General features: G+C 42.0%; 2 protein-coding genes across 2 annotated transcripts in view; one reads left to right on the top strand and one right to left on the bottom strand.

The window, feature by feature from the left end:
* Positions 1–3095, top strand: part of LOC308172111 (retinal-specific phospholipid-transporting ATPase ABCA4-like) — a gene marked incomplete at both ends in the record, with an annotated part of 28738 nt that extends 25643 nt beyond the window's left edge. Inside the window, 5 exons of the mRNA XM_080547021.1 lie at positions 246–380; positions 899–1002; positions 1171–1263; positions 2475–2724; positions 2979–3095. Coding sequence (XP_080403147.1) covers positions 246–380; positions 899–1002; positions 1171–1263; positions 2475–2724; positions 2979–3095 — 699 coding nt within the window. The remainder of the gene's footprint in view (positions 1–245; positions 381–898; positions 1003–1170; positions 1264–2474; positions 2725–2978) is intronic.
* Positions 3096–5045: 1950 nt separating this feature from the next.
* Positions 5046–10111, bottom strand: tecrl2b (trans-2,3-enoyl-CoA reductase-like 2b; the record flags this gene model as incomplete). Its single annotated transcript, XM_080546210.1, has 12 exons — positions 5046–5173; positions 5266–5311; positions 6104–6192; positions 6449–6506; positions 6646–6689; positions 6774–6846; positions 7331–7436; positions 7518–7633; positions 7782–7885; positions 9475–9519; positions 9748–9799; positions 9950–10111. 12 exons carry the CDS (start codon positions 10109–10111, stop codon positions 5046–5048), a joined length of 1023 nt encoding a protein of 340 aa, XP_080402336.1.
* Between the last annotated feature and the right edge of the window lie 6803 nt (positions 10112–16914).

Here is a 16914-nt window from a genome sequence, read left to right on the forward strand (position 1 = left end):
ACTTTTATTGTTGAACGTTATCAATTTGACCTGGCGAACTGTAGCTATCAATTAGACAAACTGTGGTCTAATCATTGTCCTCTAATAATCCTATCAATCCCTCTTAATCCTACTAATATCAAAGGAGAAAACATGAGACTCATTGGGTCTCAGTCTTCAATACAGTGACTAGTCTCAATAGCTGTGTGCATGTGAGAGAACGTTTCTAATTGGGTTTGCCTGCTCTGCTCCTGTCTTGCCTCTAGGTGGCAGAGTGGGGTATTCAGAAGCTAGGCCTAATGGAGTATGCCGGGTTCTGTGCGGGGACCTACAGCGGAGGCAACAAGCGTAAACTTTCCACAGCTATTGCTATGATTGGCTGTCCAGCTCTGGTCCTACTGGTGAGTTAACCAATGGGATGGCTTGCCTTTCCACCGTGGCCTGTTAGTTTAGGTAGTTGGCTTTTATGCAGGGATTTGTCAATGAAATGGTCTGTGGATCCAGATGGGAAACCATATGTGTTAAATCAACCCCGGCTTGGAAATGGTTTAATAATTGGCAGGAAACAGCACAGTTGAATTCAGATTGGCGGAACTGTGAAATGTTTGCCATATGCTGATTGAGATAAGGCTTTGTGTTGACAACATGCTGTGGTCCTAAGTAGGGCTGCACTATATAGTATCTCTATAACTATATATAACTATTGATATAATATAACTATTGATATTGCAATATGAACATATGCAATATCCATATCGCAAGAGGCTGCAATATTGGCCTTCTAGCAAAATTATTGCTATATGATATTTTGTGCATATTGTGCAGCCCTAGCTCTAAGCGTCTGTGTGTTTGTGTGTGCTTGTCTGTTTGTCTGAATGTGTGTGTGTGTGTGTGTGTGTGTGTGTGTGTGACCTCCCAGGATGAACCCACCACAGGGATGGACCCCCACTCACGGCGTTTCCTGTGGAATGCCATCATGAGTGTCATTCAGGATGGGCGGGCTGTGGTTCTGACATCACACAGGTAGGCCCCTCTCACCCCTGCAAGTTCTACTGCATCTGGCCAGTCAACCCCCCCCCCCCCCCCCATCCATAGAGTGGGAGTATCCATGGGAGTATTAAACCATGACCTCATAGTTCAACTGTTTGCCTTGCCATGACTCCCACCACTGTACTGTCTTTGTCCCAACAGCATGGAAGAGTGTGAAGCTCTCTGTACCCGTCTGGCCATCATGGTCAACGGGACCTTCAAGTGTCTTGGCACCATCCAGCACCTCAAGTACAAGTAAGTCTGTCCAGTATGCTACATACAATATGTGACACAGTCTAGTGTTTTGGTCCGCATGTCGGCAACCAATTAAAATGTTCAGAATTTTATTTTGAAACATGGAAATACATTTCAACGTTTGAAAAAATGTATCACAACACAAACTTGCCAGTAAAGCCAAAATACTGCAATGCAATGTATTCGGTGAGTAATCCCCACTTCTACCTAGTTAACTATAACACTACTTTACGTTGTTAGCAGGCTTACGAAACAAGCTGTGTTAGTTGCCTAGCGATGTTTTTTTTAGGACTTTTATTCTGAAACTATCTTTTTAGGACTTTTATTCTGAAACTTTTTTTTCAGGACTTTTATTTAGAAACTTTTTATTTTAGGTATTTTATTTTGAAACTTTTTTTCAGACTTTTATTCTGAAACTTTTTTTTATGACTTTTAAAATAAGATAATAACATATACATGAATAGAATGAATATACAAGCAGGGGAAAACAGTAAAAAGAAAAGGTAAAGATCTAACTTTCCATATCCCTTTCATCTCCCTACCTTACACAGTCTTTCTGGCTTTCCACCAGCACCACAAACATTTTCAACAATGCAGAAATGTATTTACATTTTTCTAAAGAAAAGTCTGATCATTACATCGGATCCCGATATGCGGACCAAAGCATTAGAACACATATGAGTTGAACCCACACTGGCCACCAGGAATGTGGCGAATTCCTTTTGAATTCCATCAATTCAGGAAGTGTTTTGAAACGGCAGTTCAAGCTTTTTATCTTGAACACACACACTTTAGTTGCTGACTGTTGGAATATATAGTATACCAAGATACTCACTAGATGTGATGTATACATGAGAATGCATTTTCAATTACCAAATTACAATTAAATGGAATTGAAAAGGAATTCTACCCCCAATATCACTGCCCACAGACTAGACCACCATCACATTTTATTGTGTCTAATATTCATGTGGGAAACTTCAATGGAGTTTAGGGGACATTTTACACAAAATCCTATAGCCTTGTCAGTCCACCTTTATCTAGTCCTAAAATGCTCTTATGTGTAATTACATTTCCCAAGAGCGTCATATATATATTCTAATAAAGCCTATATTTACTTCAAGTTCAAAAGTTTGAGTTGTATAGTATATACACCAAAAAATCTAAAAGATCCATGATGATTTACCAACATTCCCATCCTCTCCCTCCAGGTTCGGTGAGGGCTACGTAGTGACCATGAAGATCAAGGCAGCTAAAGCGGGCGTGGCCCCTGACCTGGGTCCGGCCGAGAGCTTCATGGACAGCAGCTTCCCTGGCTGTGTCCAGAGAGAGAAGCACTACAACACTCTACAGTATGAGATCGCCACCTCCTCCCTGGCCCGGGTCTTCCAGATGGTGGTGTCCAACAAGGAGAGGCTTCACATAGAGGACTACTCCGTCTCTCAGACCACGCTAGACCAGGTAAAGGTGGTCTAATGGTGTTCCGTTGAAGGGGTCGTTGAAGGGTTTTTATACCAGCATTTAGATTTTCTAAAGTTTCAATTTGGGTGTTTTCTTTGCTAGTGTACAGACTGCTTCATTAGGATCTCTTTGAGCAAACCCTGGAACTAATCTTCTAACAGTCTTTGAGACGTTGTAGCCTAATTGATGTCCTCTCTCTCTCTGTTTCCCTCTGATGTAGCCTAATGGATGTCTTCTCTCTCGATTTCCCTCAGGTGTTTGTGAACTTTGCCAAGCAGCAGTCTGGGGAGGATGAGGATGTTGTGTTACACCAACGGGTGGCCGGCGTACGCAAAGAAGTAAAGATCTCCCCACTCAGCAGGAAAACATGAAATGAAAAGCCAACGTGTGAAGATATGACTTGTCACTCCTAAGGAATGTGTTGGAGAAGAAACAAAGAAGAAACAAACAAGGCTATATTGTGGAATACATGTATCTACTGTAGGCAGGAACTGACTGTATTAATACAGTATTTATGAAATGGTTGGTGGTTAGGTTTATGACAAGTTTTGAATATATTCCTTAGACTTTGGGAGTCATATTTTTGCATGTTGGTACAGTATTGCGTAAAAGGGATGCCTAAGGCAAATGGTCTTAATATGTACAATGTATTGTATGGGCCTGGCCAAACAGGACACTGACATCCATAGCTGCTACCAATTGGTTTACAGCTGATTTACAGCTGGTTTACAGCTAAGTTAACAGTAGCCTCGGCTCAAATACACACCTACCCACTGACAAAACAGTTTTTTATTGATTTAATCTTGTACCAAAATCAATAACCAGATGGTGGTGATGTATTTACAGCAAGATCATATCAAAAAAGTGATGCTCCAATTTATCCTTTACCACTAAAATATTTTTATCTGGCTTATATACAGTATATATATATATATATATATATATATATATATATATATATATATATATATATATATATGTATGTATATATGTTTATTGGATTTTTCAGCACTTTTAGCAAGTATTCATTTTATTACATGTACATTGCACATAGTTCTCAACTGAGAACATCCCTCATGACGAGGTTGAGCGCACGCTCACACACACACACACACACACACACACACACACACACACACACTCGCACTCACACTCACACTCACCCCCCAGTCTGAAGTTGTGTTCAGGTCCTGTCTGTGTGTGGTCTGAGGGGGGGGGGCTGATCCTGAGTGGCAGGTCCCACAGCGCCTCCTCTGCCAGGTGGTCGCTGAAGTCGTTGAAGAACGTAACCTTGTCCTCGTTGTGCTTCAGGTCATACCGCACCTGTTGGAAGTGTCTCATGCTAGTGTCCAGGTCATGCTGACCTCATGAAGGGGATTCTCACCTAACTTTTCAAGCACCCCTTTAAAAGTTCAGAATGAGGCACCACCAGCATTAGCATGTGTACAGTCTAGTCTCACAATAAAACAAGCCACTCCACTAATATTTCTTTTCATATTAATTTATTGTTACAGTACTTGTTATTGTTATCTCTTGAATTGTTTTCAGCTCTTTGTTTATTATCATATTGAAATGTTTCCTTTGTGTCATTAATGTTTTGTAAATGTCATGACCATGAAGAAAAACGTTGTTACCATGTGTCAGTCTCTAAACCAGGAAACCAAGCATGTGCAAAATAGATATGCCAAACAATTGCAATTTATGCAATATATGGCAAGCACCGTGAGAACGCATATTTGTATCAAAACAAAAACATAATCTCGAACTTCAAATTACACATGCTTTCCTTCAGAGCAAGAGAAGACTTATTTTGTCATACAAAGAGGATACAGTGCACTGTAGAGCTTAGACTTGGTTGCATCAGTATTTTCTCACATCGTCAAGTTCAAGAGCGTCCCTAAGCGCTGCGCACTCTTGCTCAGATGAGCTGCTGCATCACTGATGATGGTGAATAAAAAGCTAAACGATGGTCAACAAACTCTCTTACTGAATTTCTTCAGCAAAATGGGTCTATTACTGTCCATCCAGTACGAAACCGTTCAGATAGAAGACACTGTGCCTTAGTGTCATACTCAGCTCCAACACTCTCATACTGTTTAATAATCCACCATGTCAACACCGTGCTCCAGTAGCCATTGAACAGTCAGTGTAAGGCTGAGGTCAGAGAGTAGAGAGGAGCTTCTGTAGGCCATTGGAGAGGCAACAGGGCCTTTGCCTAGCAGCAGGACTGTAACACTATTCAGTCATATAACGGCAGGTCCAGACGCTGCTCTCCCACCCGACTAAGAGGAACCGTGTCAGCACCTTTTGAGTGCTCTTGCTCAGAGGAAAAGTGGAATGATGGCCGCTCTGAGTTCAGGGTAGTCTTTGAACTCTCGGGTGTAGATCTCGTGCTTCCCTCTTGCCCATAGTGTCATCTGTATAAAGCCGACAAACGTGAATAGTCCCACTGTAGAAAAGCAAGAGGAACAGAACAATGCTTCTTAGGACACTTTTTGTGTATGCACTGCATGGCTCTGAGGGTGTAAAAGGTGTTATTACCTGGAACACACTGGGTCATGATGGTGAAACTCAGCCATGTCCCGACCTGAGGATAGTCAACATAGATGTACTGATTTGTTAGTGTTCTACTGTAGTATGTCAGTATCAGACTATTGAAACAGGATATTGTTTTCCTTGAACAAATACAAATACAGTGCCCTGCGTAACTAATGGGACAGTGAAGCATTTTTTCTTCTTTTGGCTCGATACTCCAAAAGATTTTGGATTTTAAATACGAGGTTAAAGTATATAGTCAGCTTTTATTCGATTGTATTTGTGGAATTATTGGTTTCACCATTTAGAAAGTGTTATACATTCGTTGTCCCCCTTATTTCAGGGCACCAAAAGTAATTTCAAATCCAACTTTTGAGTATAGAGCCAAGATTTTTTCACTGTGCCATTACTTATTCAAGGCCCTGTATATACATGCATGTAGGTAGAGGGGGGGGTTCCGTTTTTTTTAAGTGATACAGATCTTGTGATGGTGTGTGTGACAGTATGTGGAAGTGTATGTGTGCCATCTAGACTCCTGGTTAAATTGTGTAACTGCTGTTGGATTCTACACTTTTCACTCACACTAACCACTATAATAATTCTCCTGTCAGAAGTCACCAGAGTTGCTTGTTTAACAGGTAACATGTTCGCTGGGTACATAAAGGGGGGGGGACCGGACATCTTCTGTTATTGTCGGAATCGGGACTAATAGCCAAAATGCAAGGCAGCACTCCGTTCCAAATATACTTCCTGTGTCCCCGTGTGCCTTGTGTATATAAGGCATAGAGCAAGAGTATGAACCCATGACCCCAAGAGTAATGTTATAGTTTCTAATTTCACCCACCTCATAGGTGTAGTTAGGGCATGACACGAAGAAGAAGAGCCATGTGAAGGGGTTGCTGGTTGGGTAAGGGATACGTTTTGGTCTTGAACCTGTTGGCAGGATAGGAGTGTGAGAGGGAGCATAAAGTGACATGGAAATATCCTCCTGGTATGCCCACATGACACTTTACAGAGGTGCTAGGGATAAGCACCATTTAAAACATAGTTATGATTGTGATGACTGATGTAGTACCGGTATTTAATTACAATTTGACATTTAGGACATGTTTTTCGTCGCTTGACTAGAACATCACTCCAACAAGAATATGCACTGGGAACGGGAACACTCGGAAAATGAAAAACTTACCATTACAGCCTAAGTTATTGAGTGCCAAATGAATGGAGAAGTTTCCAGCTTCGCACAGCTTCAGTGAACAGAGAAAACACATATTTGGAATTAAGCCATCTCCAGGCAAGGCAAGATAATGATGGAAAACACAAATTTTTTCCTCGGTTTGTTTTGCACTCACTTAATGAAATCCTGATGCAGAGAAAAATACATACCGCAAACATCGCCAACGCGGAGTAGACTTGAAGCTTCCCATATGCTGTAAAAAAAAATCATATAACTCCCTAAGCACTACAATATCATCTATTACCAATATGAGTTATTATGCAGAGAGAGTACTCACAGGGTGTTGTGTAGAGCGGGTGGTTGATGTAGTACGCTAGCCAGGCGGCAAATCCCCAATAGTACAGGCAGTTCTGGGAGGCAGGAGACTAATGTTTACATGGTCTCATCAATATCAACATTTTCATACCCCATGTTTTTGTTTTTAATGCTGTGATGGCAAGTGTTTTGGCATCTTGTCTAAATATTGTGCAGATTTGCTCGTCTTGCATGCAGACAACATAATGTACTAAATGCAAATTCGGGGTCCCTAAAGAAATGGCTGTCTTTTAGGAAAGTCAGTCCAAGTTCGTCATCTGTATGTGGAGTAGGCTGTTGATGGGCCACTCAGGAAAGCCAATGCCAAGACTCTCTATCTGCTTAATCAGCAACGGAGTCTCAGATAGTCAGCCTCATTACAGCTTCCTCCCATGACACCTTCAAACTAAATGAAGGACAACATCCCCACCCACTCGCAGATGTTAAGACCAGTAGCCTGTAAAAACAAACCAATTAAAGATGCCCCCAAAACAAGGTAGTATATATTGTTATTTATTAAGGTTAGTTGGTGAAATGTACCCTCATGATGCTCCCTAGAGGCATGGTCCCATGGGAAAACCGGTGAACAAAGATGGTTTCAACCAGTCTCTTGATGTAGTGGAGAGAGTGACACACACAGGCCAACCTACAGGAAGAACACAGGGGAGCTAGGTCTTTAAAACCCAAGGGAAGAGTTTTGCTTGTTTTCATTCTAGAACATACTTACATGACCACTAGGTATGGACTTGTGGTGAAGTCATGCTCCGGCAGGTAGATGTTTGGGAGACGGAAGTAGAACAGCAGGTAGATGAAGAGGGGTCCGATACACTCGGCAAAAAACACCTGAGGGGGAGATATAAGGGGAGATAATCACAAAGGGCTAATCACCTGTAACAGAAGCCATGCGGTGAAGAGACTGGACACTTTCGGAAATGTTCATCAACAGAGGTAAAGCAGGAAGTCCTGCGCCGTGCCACAGAACTTCTCTAACCATTGTCCAGCCAAACTGTGGACCCAGGTCATGGAAGAACATGGTTGCTGTGGTCCCCACGGGTAGATCTTCTAACACTTCATCATCTTTGAGGGATTTACCATCTGAAAGGCAGAGTGCAAACAGAAAATACCAGTGCATTGAGACCTACAGTATGGGCCCTATTATGCACTTCATCAATAAGACGAGGCGGTAGATCTAAACTTAAGACGTGGAGGCGTGGTCAAGGCCACTTTGCTATTATGCGTGCGGTAGTGGGCGCCTAAAACCCGGCGCTAAGCAAAGAAATTAGTCATGGGTGTGTTTTGGGCGTCTTCTCAATCAACCCAATCAGCGTGCCAGGTGCCATTCCCTTTAAGAACCGGCTGCGTTGAGTCATTAGCGCTATGCTATTATGGAAGTCCTAAGAAGGAGGTCAGCGCGCTTCTCTGCAGAAGAAAGTAACAAGCTCGTGCATGATTATTTTCTGAATAAACACGGCAATACCTCCGCTTGTGAGTTGAGAAGTATTACAGAGGGGTCGCTGGAAGACTGCAGGAATGACAGATGTGGATGTCATTATATTACGCACGGCATGCTCGTACTGTATGTGCACAGTATGCGGAGGCAACATACTGTACAGCGCTGGCCTCTCCCTTCTGAAATAAAGCAGCGCTCGTGTTTCAAAACGTGCATGAAGTCTAAACTTAAGATCTTTTCAAACCACTTCTTAGCGCTAGGAGCAAAGTCAGATCGCATAATAGCAGGGGCGCCTAGTGCACTTCATTAACATATGAACACTCCCACAATGAGCAATATATGCACGGGAGTTTTACGTCTTATGTGTGGGCGCCTATCGACACCTGCATAATAGCAGTAGCGCGTATGAAGCGCATAATAAGGGTGGCGGTAGGTCTTAACCTGGCGGTGCGTCTTAATTAAGACTTAAGACGGCAAGTTAAGAAGTGCATAATAGGGCCCTATGTGTCTTACATTTAAACCTAGATAAGGCAATGAAAGTGTTGATAAGGTTACATCTTAGTTACAACTAACTGTATATACCTCTAAACTACTGTACATGCCATACTGTACCCATCACTAACACTGTCATGTTTTTATATCATGTTCTTATCACTATCATCACTATTTGCACTTCTGGTTAGATGCTAAACTGCATTTCGTTGTCTGGTACTTGTACTCGGCAATGATAATAATGTTGGATCTAATCTAATCTAAACATCTTGAGCTGAAACGGCGTCAAAAGGATCACTCAGGCTGTGTGTGTTGATGTTGAAGACGACGGTGAAGACATTAGAACATTTACACCCTCACAACTAACGACAGGGTCAGGGCTCTCCAGAGGGGAGTTGGCTCCGCTACCCTTCCCATACCCTCCCCACTCTGTCAGTCTATCACAGCTATGTGAACTGCTGCCCCGGTGCGTTGGCAGAGAAACTGCAGACACGCACTCAGCTGTTGCAGTTCTTTAGTTTCCATGAAAACATTGTCATATTACCTTTTAGAGTTTGTTGATGGTCAGGGCGAAACAAACTCCCTATGAACAAGCCTAGCCTTATTTTGAAAAGCATTAGGGACTCGTAGAGCGAAGTCCCGTACGTTTGTGTAAGTCTGCGACAAAGTTGACAGTATTAAGTGGATGTGTGATAATGAGGGGATTGTCTAGCAATTTAGCGAGTCTAAAATAAGTACTCACGTGGTTGAAGTGTGAGAGACTGTCTGGATGGATACCATTTGGGGTCTGTAGCAATCACAACAAACACAACAAACAAATCATATACACTTCAGCAGCCCTTCAGAAGCACGTTGTAGGCGGTGAATAAAGTGAAAACATCACTTATTTATTTGAGAAAAATGCTCATCAGCTTGGATGCTGTGTGGTGAAAGCACTCCATCAAGTGATTGTGAAATGTGCGTCTAGAATAATGTTCACTAGAATATCAAACGTATGACACAACAGGCTACTCACAGGACTTGTGCAATAGACATTTGATCTCTCCAATGGTTGCATTAGGTTCTACCTGCCAAGATATGATTGTGTTATACATAGCATTTGACATACGCTTATCACTGAGTATCACTGTCTCAAACTCAGATGAATTCAAATCATAGTTCACCTACGTGACAGAATTCCTGATTCAAATTAGAATGTGGAAGACTTTCAGGCCTACCTTGTCCAAGAAGCAAAGCTGTAACTTCTTGGAATCCAGAATCTCCACCTCAAAGAAAGTATAATTCTTAGGTTTTTTTGCCTGCCCTGCCTGCAAGCCATCACCACACCTGGCCTTTAGGAACTGGGCAACAGTGTATAGATCCCTCAGTTCAAAACCCATGATGTTAACATGAAACACTATGTGTGTGTGTGTGTGTGACAGTCTGACCCTGGACAGTCTGTCGGTGAGACAGGACTTCAACAACCTCTACATCACTGCTCTATAATGTGGGTCAGGCAGCCATTTGATGACCTAACTGACAAATGGGTTTTAGCAACTTGAGGTGTTGTAAGAGAACCATTTGGAGGGGGTTCTAGTATTGGTTACTGTATATTCGTACCTAACACCCTTACAAATAGAAACATTGGAAGGGCCCCAGATTATTGCTTCTACTTTTAACATTCTTGGCACCACTCCAATTCCATTTCCTGATGCAGATAAAATAGGAACTTAAAAATAAAATGCGACTCCAGTGGTTTTAAACCACAACTTTAAAAGTTTATTTTCAAATTACAGTATATACACAAGAGTATGTACAGTATATACACACCCCTCTGACTAGCTCAAACTTGATATGCCATTATGTCATATCACCTGCTTGGACATGGCTACCGATTGATCTGGTTGTCAAGCTGTTGCCAAAGAATCTCTGCAGTGAGCAGCTTGGCACACTTTCATTCGATAGCATAGGAGATTTGTCCATGCTGAGCCTTACCTGGCAACTTAACTGAAGTTTGACATGACATAATCATCTAACATTACAAGCATCACCAGCATTACTGCAGTAAATCTCCACTATGAACACAATCTACAGTATTGCTCTCTGCATTCAGATGCATCTTAGAATGTTCTAGAATGAAAGCAAGTCTTACCTCAAAGAAAGCAACTCTGCTTATGGCTTTGGCCTGTCTGTTCTTTGTAGTTCCCCTCCTGCAAAGCTCCTTGATTTCCAAAGCAAACCTAGCATCAGTCATATCATCATGTTCATCATCATCATCATCATCATCATCATCGTAATCATACGACTCCCAAGGAGTGGCTGACCAGTGGCCCAGGCCTCCCATGTTCCCATCAAGCGCAGTACACAAGCACAGCTTTCTAGAAACAGACTGAGGCTGGTTGGAAGAACGTGTCCGTCATAAAAGGCTGAACCAAGCAACATAAATCAGCAGTTCTTTTTCCTGATGTAGGCTAATGGAGGGAATCCTCCTGGGGATCATCTGTCAGGGCAATCAATCACATGTATTGAGTGAATTGAAAGTGCAGAAAGAAAGAAAAAAAAGAAAAACCTTAATTTTTTGTTCTTCTAGCATTGTGACTGCCAATGGCCCCTGGCCCGAGCAGCAGAGATGACTTTTTCTTGCGATAGCTGATGGATAGATGATTCACTCACTTAGACAAATGTGTTTGTTGTAAGTCGCTTTGGATAAAGGCGTCTGCTAAATGCCAAAAATTTAAATGTAAGTGCAGTTTGTGCGTACAGTAGACCAGTGATGTTCTATACTGAGAAAGACGCTGAGTAGGTGCACTTTAAATTCATAGAACTTGTGGAATAAAAACTATGCACTAGAGAGGTTTTTTGTGACCAATACTGTAACTGGGACACACGTTCATTAGATTATTGGTCCCCATGCTGCAAGTCAAATTATTGTGTGAAAGTTAGAAGACTCCACAGTTTAACAGTATTTGACCACAAGAGGGCAGTACCAGCAATGTTCTTGCTTGTGTCTGTGAACAATGCCAGTCAATGAGACAGACATATTTTTGGGTCAGCATAGCAACTTCATTGCCTTTGGCAGTGGCTCAAAACTAAAATGTCAGACACGAACAGCAATGTCTAAAACATAAATATTTAAAAAGTTGTCTAATAATAGAAAGATGAAAATAGCAGAATCCTATTAGATGTTACGGCAAACCCTTCCAGTGCATAGTAGCCTCCAGCAAACCCTCTCTGCCCTGTGCAGGTAGGACCGGCCTGTGTTCATGTTGCTTCAGAACAGTGCGGTCAAGTCTGCTGAATCGATACGTGTTCCAATGTCTCTGCATGTACTCCTGTCTCCCCCAGGCAGCAGCAGCAACAACTCCACAGAGATCTTGAGCAAATATCTTTCGTCGTCTCTCACCATTATGCATGGTTCACAACGGTGCTCAAATGCTTAAAATGCTCTAAATGAAATACACCAACCTGCCTGAAACTCACTTATTCATGCTCCGCTGCTCACACACCCCCTAGGAGCCATTCAACAAGTGAGCTTGAATAGACGTTTTTTTTCATTTTTCTCTCAGAACACAGTTAATGCTAATTGATGCCCCTTGGTACTTCAAGACAGCACTGACAAAAAAAACATCATAGAAAAAACCTGTGAAATAGTCATCTACAGACACATTATTTTTTTGATTTTTTAATCAATCTTAATAGACTCATGACTGAACTGCTATACTCTGTGCTTTTTCGCACACACCAGAGATCTCAAGAGGGTGATTTGCATATAGAGTGCGGAGATAAAAATACAACTGTCTCCAAAGTGTGGACACTTGGGACCTAATGAAGGCAGACACTGTCTTTTTTTATTGGGTTAGATTCCAGTGGCAAAGGGGAGGGGGGGTACGTTTCAGATGCTGGTGGGATGTAGAAAGGATTAGACAGTTTTGTGTTTCAGCACAGCATGAAGGGAACTGCTGCTGTTGTTCTATTTGTGTGGGCATGTTGTTTACCCCGGGGTTACAACTTAGTGTCGGCCCACTCCGATCCATACTAGGCCGATGTCTTGACTCACGATGCGCTTGCCACTTTCGCCCTCTTTCTGGCTCTTGACTATAATGTCTTCAACTTCCAGTCATCTGTGTAATATAAGTCTTGTCTTGGCTGATCACACTAAAGCACTAGGATACTATATCTTCCCAAACAGATGAGCACATTACAATGGGGTTCAACAGAGAGTCGTCCTCTTGAGATGTCTCAGGGCTCTCAGACTCGTTGACAGGTTCTGTCAACTTGAAGGAGAGATCACCTGGCTTGACACAACATTGCATCGGTACAGCCCAGGGCAATACAAGTTCCCAACACACATATTCCTAGAAAGTATCCATTTATTATTCCACAGTCGTGATTACCATAAATCACAGACCTACTACTGTTGGTGCGGTGATGATATAGCGAGCCATTAGAGAAATGAATAATACATTTTATCATTAGCTTGGTCATGCCACAGCTTCGACACTGTACCTCCAAGATCAACATTGCTAATCTGGAGGGACGTGGGAATAACTTCACTGTCGTTGTGGCACCAATGGGTTTAATATCTCACCCCTAGGTGATTAGGCTGCAGATGAGTGAGGAGAAGAGGAGGTCCCCACACTTGCTCACATCCACGACATTCCTTAGACTATAACGTTATTGATTATGGATATCTAAGATGTTTTGTCAGTCTTGTCGTTCCGCTGTCACATTCTCTCACATCAACTCACACGGTATACTGAACATAGTGAATATGTTTAAAGGATCATATTTCAGATGCTAAAGAAAACTATTCATCAGACCCCCCCCCCCCCGGTCTCTCTCTCTCTCTTTACAATAAATCTCTTCTCTTTCAATAATCCCCATGCCAAGACGATGCCAGTGGCTGGCACAGATCAATCGCCGTCAGAGCTTCAGTTAATTCTAAAGTCGGGTCTGCTGCTTTATGCTTGGACATGCTCTGCTGTCAATCAAAGGCCACTTTTGGCCCAGCCTGCACCTGCCCTGCTAGTGATAGGGGCTGACAGCCAGTACGACCCCTCTGGCCAGTACCTGTCAGTCATTTCACAGGCTGTAAGGATCATGAGTCTTGTCAGGGCATGAGCCAGTAAGTGGCCCAGGATAACAAGGGTTAGTTCCCTTTTGTCAAACAGCAAGGTGAGCAGCATTTAGTAAACGGACTGCACTCATATAGCACCTTATTCCAAATTCACACAACAATGACGGCAAGCGATCATGCAAGGCGTCGGCCTGCTCATTGGGAGCAATTTGGGGTTCAGTGTCTTGCCCAAGGGCACCTCAACACGTGGCCAGCTGGGGATCGAACCGCCGAACCGCCGACCTTGCGATCATTAGATACCGGCTCTACCTCCTGAGTCACAGCCACCCAGCATTTGAAAAGGTTGCCACACTATTTGCGCCAAAGCAAAAGGTTATCTCCCACAGACATTAGAATAGGAACACGGCAGAGTTTTCTTCTGTTGAAGTGAATGATTGCACAGCCATGTTCTTCTTTAAAAGAAGAAGAATGGAACTCAATGGAAAGTTGTTATACAGAGTTTAGTTAGAAGTCCTGTGATGAGGTTTATGGAGCCCATTCACTCAGAGAACAAGGAGCTTCAGCACAGCTGCGCACTCACATATAGATAGTGGATATTGACAGAGGAGAGAGGCCAACACAGAGGGACAAACAGGATAACCAGCAGACAGTCAAAGGTAAATACACCACAAGGACAGATTATTTTGAGCCATGGCCATTCTGCTGTGTCAATTCAAATAAACAACATTCCTGACCCAGGTGGTCAAAAAGACTATGTTCTGGACATGACATATGAGACAAAATATCAATATCAAATACAAAAACCCCTCAATCTTATTTTTGGGCAAAAAGAAAAAAAAACATCTTAGAAGTATAATTGCATTCTGAACAATGTCATACAGTATGAACGAACCCTAGCCAGAATTAGGAATAGGACTTCCCCCATATTTCTCCTCCTCTAATTAAGTCAATGTCAGATACTATCGGTTCAGTGGAGACAACCAGTGAGGTTTTGATCCAATCTGGCATTTCCACAGATCATTTATTGCTGCATCACTTTTGTCAATATTTTTGCCGGCGAAGGGATTATGAAGCGATGTTTGGAGAGATGACAGTTGGCAAAGTCTGCTCTCCTCCCTTTGAGCAAAGGACACTCTGAAAGACACACTTTCAGCCACACACACAAGTAGCATTGATTTAGATTGCTGCTATAAAAACTAAGTATTAATCTTCTTATTAGAATAGTATAAGGCTTTGATGGGGGGTTAGGTAATCAATAAGCTTGAATGAAGTATTTTCCAAATACATTCAGAGATAGAGAAGTTAAGATGCTTTTACTCTTATCCTACGCAAGGTATGTGATTGGGGGGTGGGCTGAATTATACATTTCATTCTAGAGATAAGAAGCTCACATACATTGTAAAAATATTTTTAAAATTGGATAAAATATTTAAATTAACTTCTTGTATAGCCACTAATCAGTCTCTGACATCTGTTTCGAGGGATTTCTGTTCACTCCTACTTTCAGAACTCAAATTGAGTGAGGTTTTAGGGGTGGCTGGCATGAACTGCCCGCTTCAGGCATTTCGATTGGATTTAGGACAGAACTTTGACTCGGCCCATCCAAAACACTAATTGTCTTTCTCCTGAGCCTCTCTTTGGTAGATTTGCTTGAATGCTTTGGGTTATTGTCTTGTTAGAAGACCCATTTAGCTCCTTGACTGATGGTTTGACATTCTGTTCAAGACTCCGCTGGTATACCTCCGAATTCGTGGTTCCCTTAATGATGTGGAGTCGTCCAGGTCCAGAGGAGGAAAAGCAGCTCCAGATCTAGATATCCCCACCACCATGCTTGACTGTTGGGATATGGTTCTTTTGGTGGTAGGCATTCTTGGGTTTTCAAACATAGTTGTTTTGATTGTGACCAAATAGGTACATTTTGGACTGTCCAGAGAACAGGCTTCCAGAAACCTTCGGGCTTGTCCAGATGGTCTCTGGCAAAGTTAAGACGGGCAGTTCGGTTCTTTTTTGATAGCATCTTTCTAGCAACCCTCCCATGAATGTCATTTTGATTCAGTGTTCTTGTTATTGTTGAAGCATGCATAGTTACCTGAGGTCTGCAAATCTCCAGATGTTATGTTTGGCTTTTACCTGATTTATTATTTTTCTTGTGGCTCTTGGGGACATTTTGAAAGGTTGTCCACTTCCAGGCCGAGTTGCTGTCATGAGTCCCGCCAAAACTCTTTCCTAAAGATCTCTCCTTTGATTGGTTCATTTGGTACCCAATTATCTACCCACCTGATTGTATTTACCTACCTGATTTAACAAGTGCAACTTGGGGTTCACTTATTTTTGCACTTGAACTAATTTCTTTATCATTTAGTTTTCTAATACACACATGATGTCCTCTAATGGAATTGGTAAATATAAACCTGAAAAAAACAAAAAAGATCTATAATTGCACAAAGGGGTCACATACTTTCAAGCAGCTCTGTAAATTACACTTTTCACAATGTCTTTACATTGTCCACACAGCAAAGATGCTTCTCTCAACCATAGCGATCAGAACTCAATTTCCCTGTTTATCCATCTGGAAACAAAACCAATTACCCAGCGTGGTATTTTTTGCAGAAGATTGAGATTAAACTAAATCACCATTTGTAACACTGCCATTAAATGCAAAGTTCACAGTGGAGTTTCTTCTTCTCTTAACGTCAGTTATTTATATACTCTAATGATGCAATCATAACACTTCACTTGTTTTAGTCAATACCTACGCACACTGCATTTTGATTTCCCTCAAATCAAACACCACTGAGTTCATGCTAGCTTTTCTAAAGACAAGCATCTCTAATCTCATGTAAAAGAGACAAGTCTAAGAGATAACTCTCTGAAAGAAAGAAAGCCTTTGATCTTTTGAATTAAAGCATTCAAAAGTGCCTGTCAATGTTGTCTGTCTGTTGTTAAAATGAGCATCACTTATCGATGTTTTAACTAAACATCATGTACAGTACTACACAGTATAATTAAACTCATCCAAACCGTAGTCAACAGATGGAGGGAAGCTGCTCATTAGGCGGAATTAAATGGACCGCAGAGCCGATACACAGACACTTCTCATGTGTGTTACGCTGCTAAATGTGTTCT

The sequence above is a fragment of the Nansenia antarctica genome (assembly GCF_963989245.1).
Source record: "Nansenia antarctica genome assembly, chromosome: 16".
Taxonomy (NCBI): Eukaryota; Metazoa; Chordata; class Actinopteri; order Argentiniformes; family Microstomatidae; genus Nansenia; species Nansenia antarctica.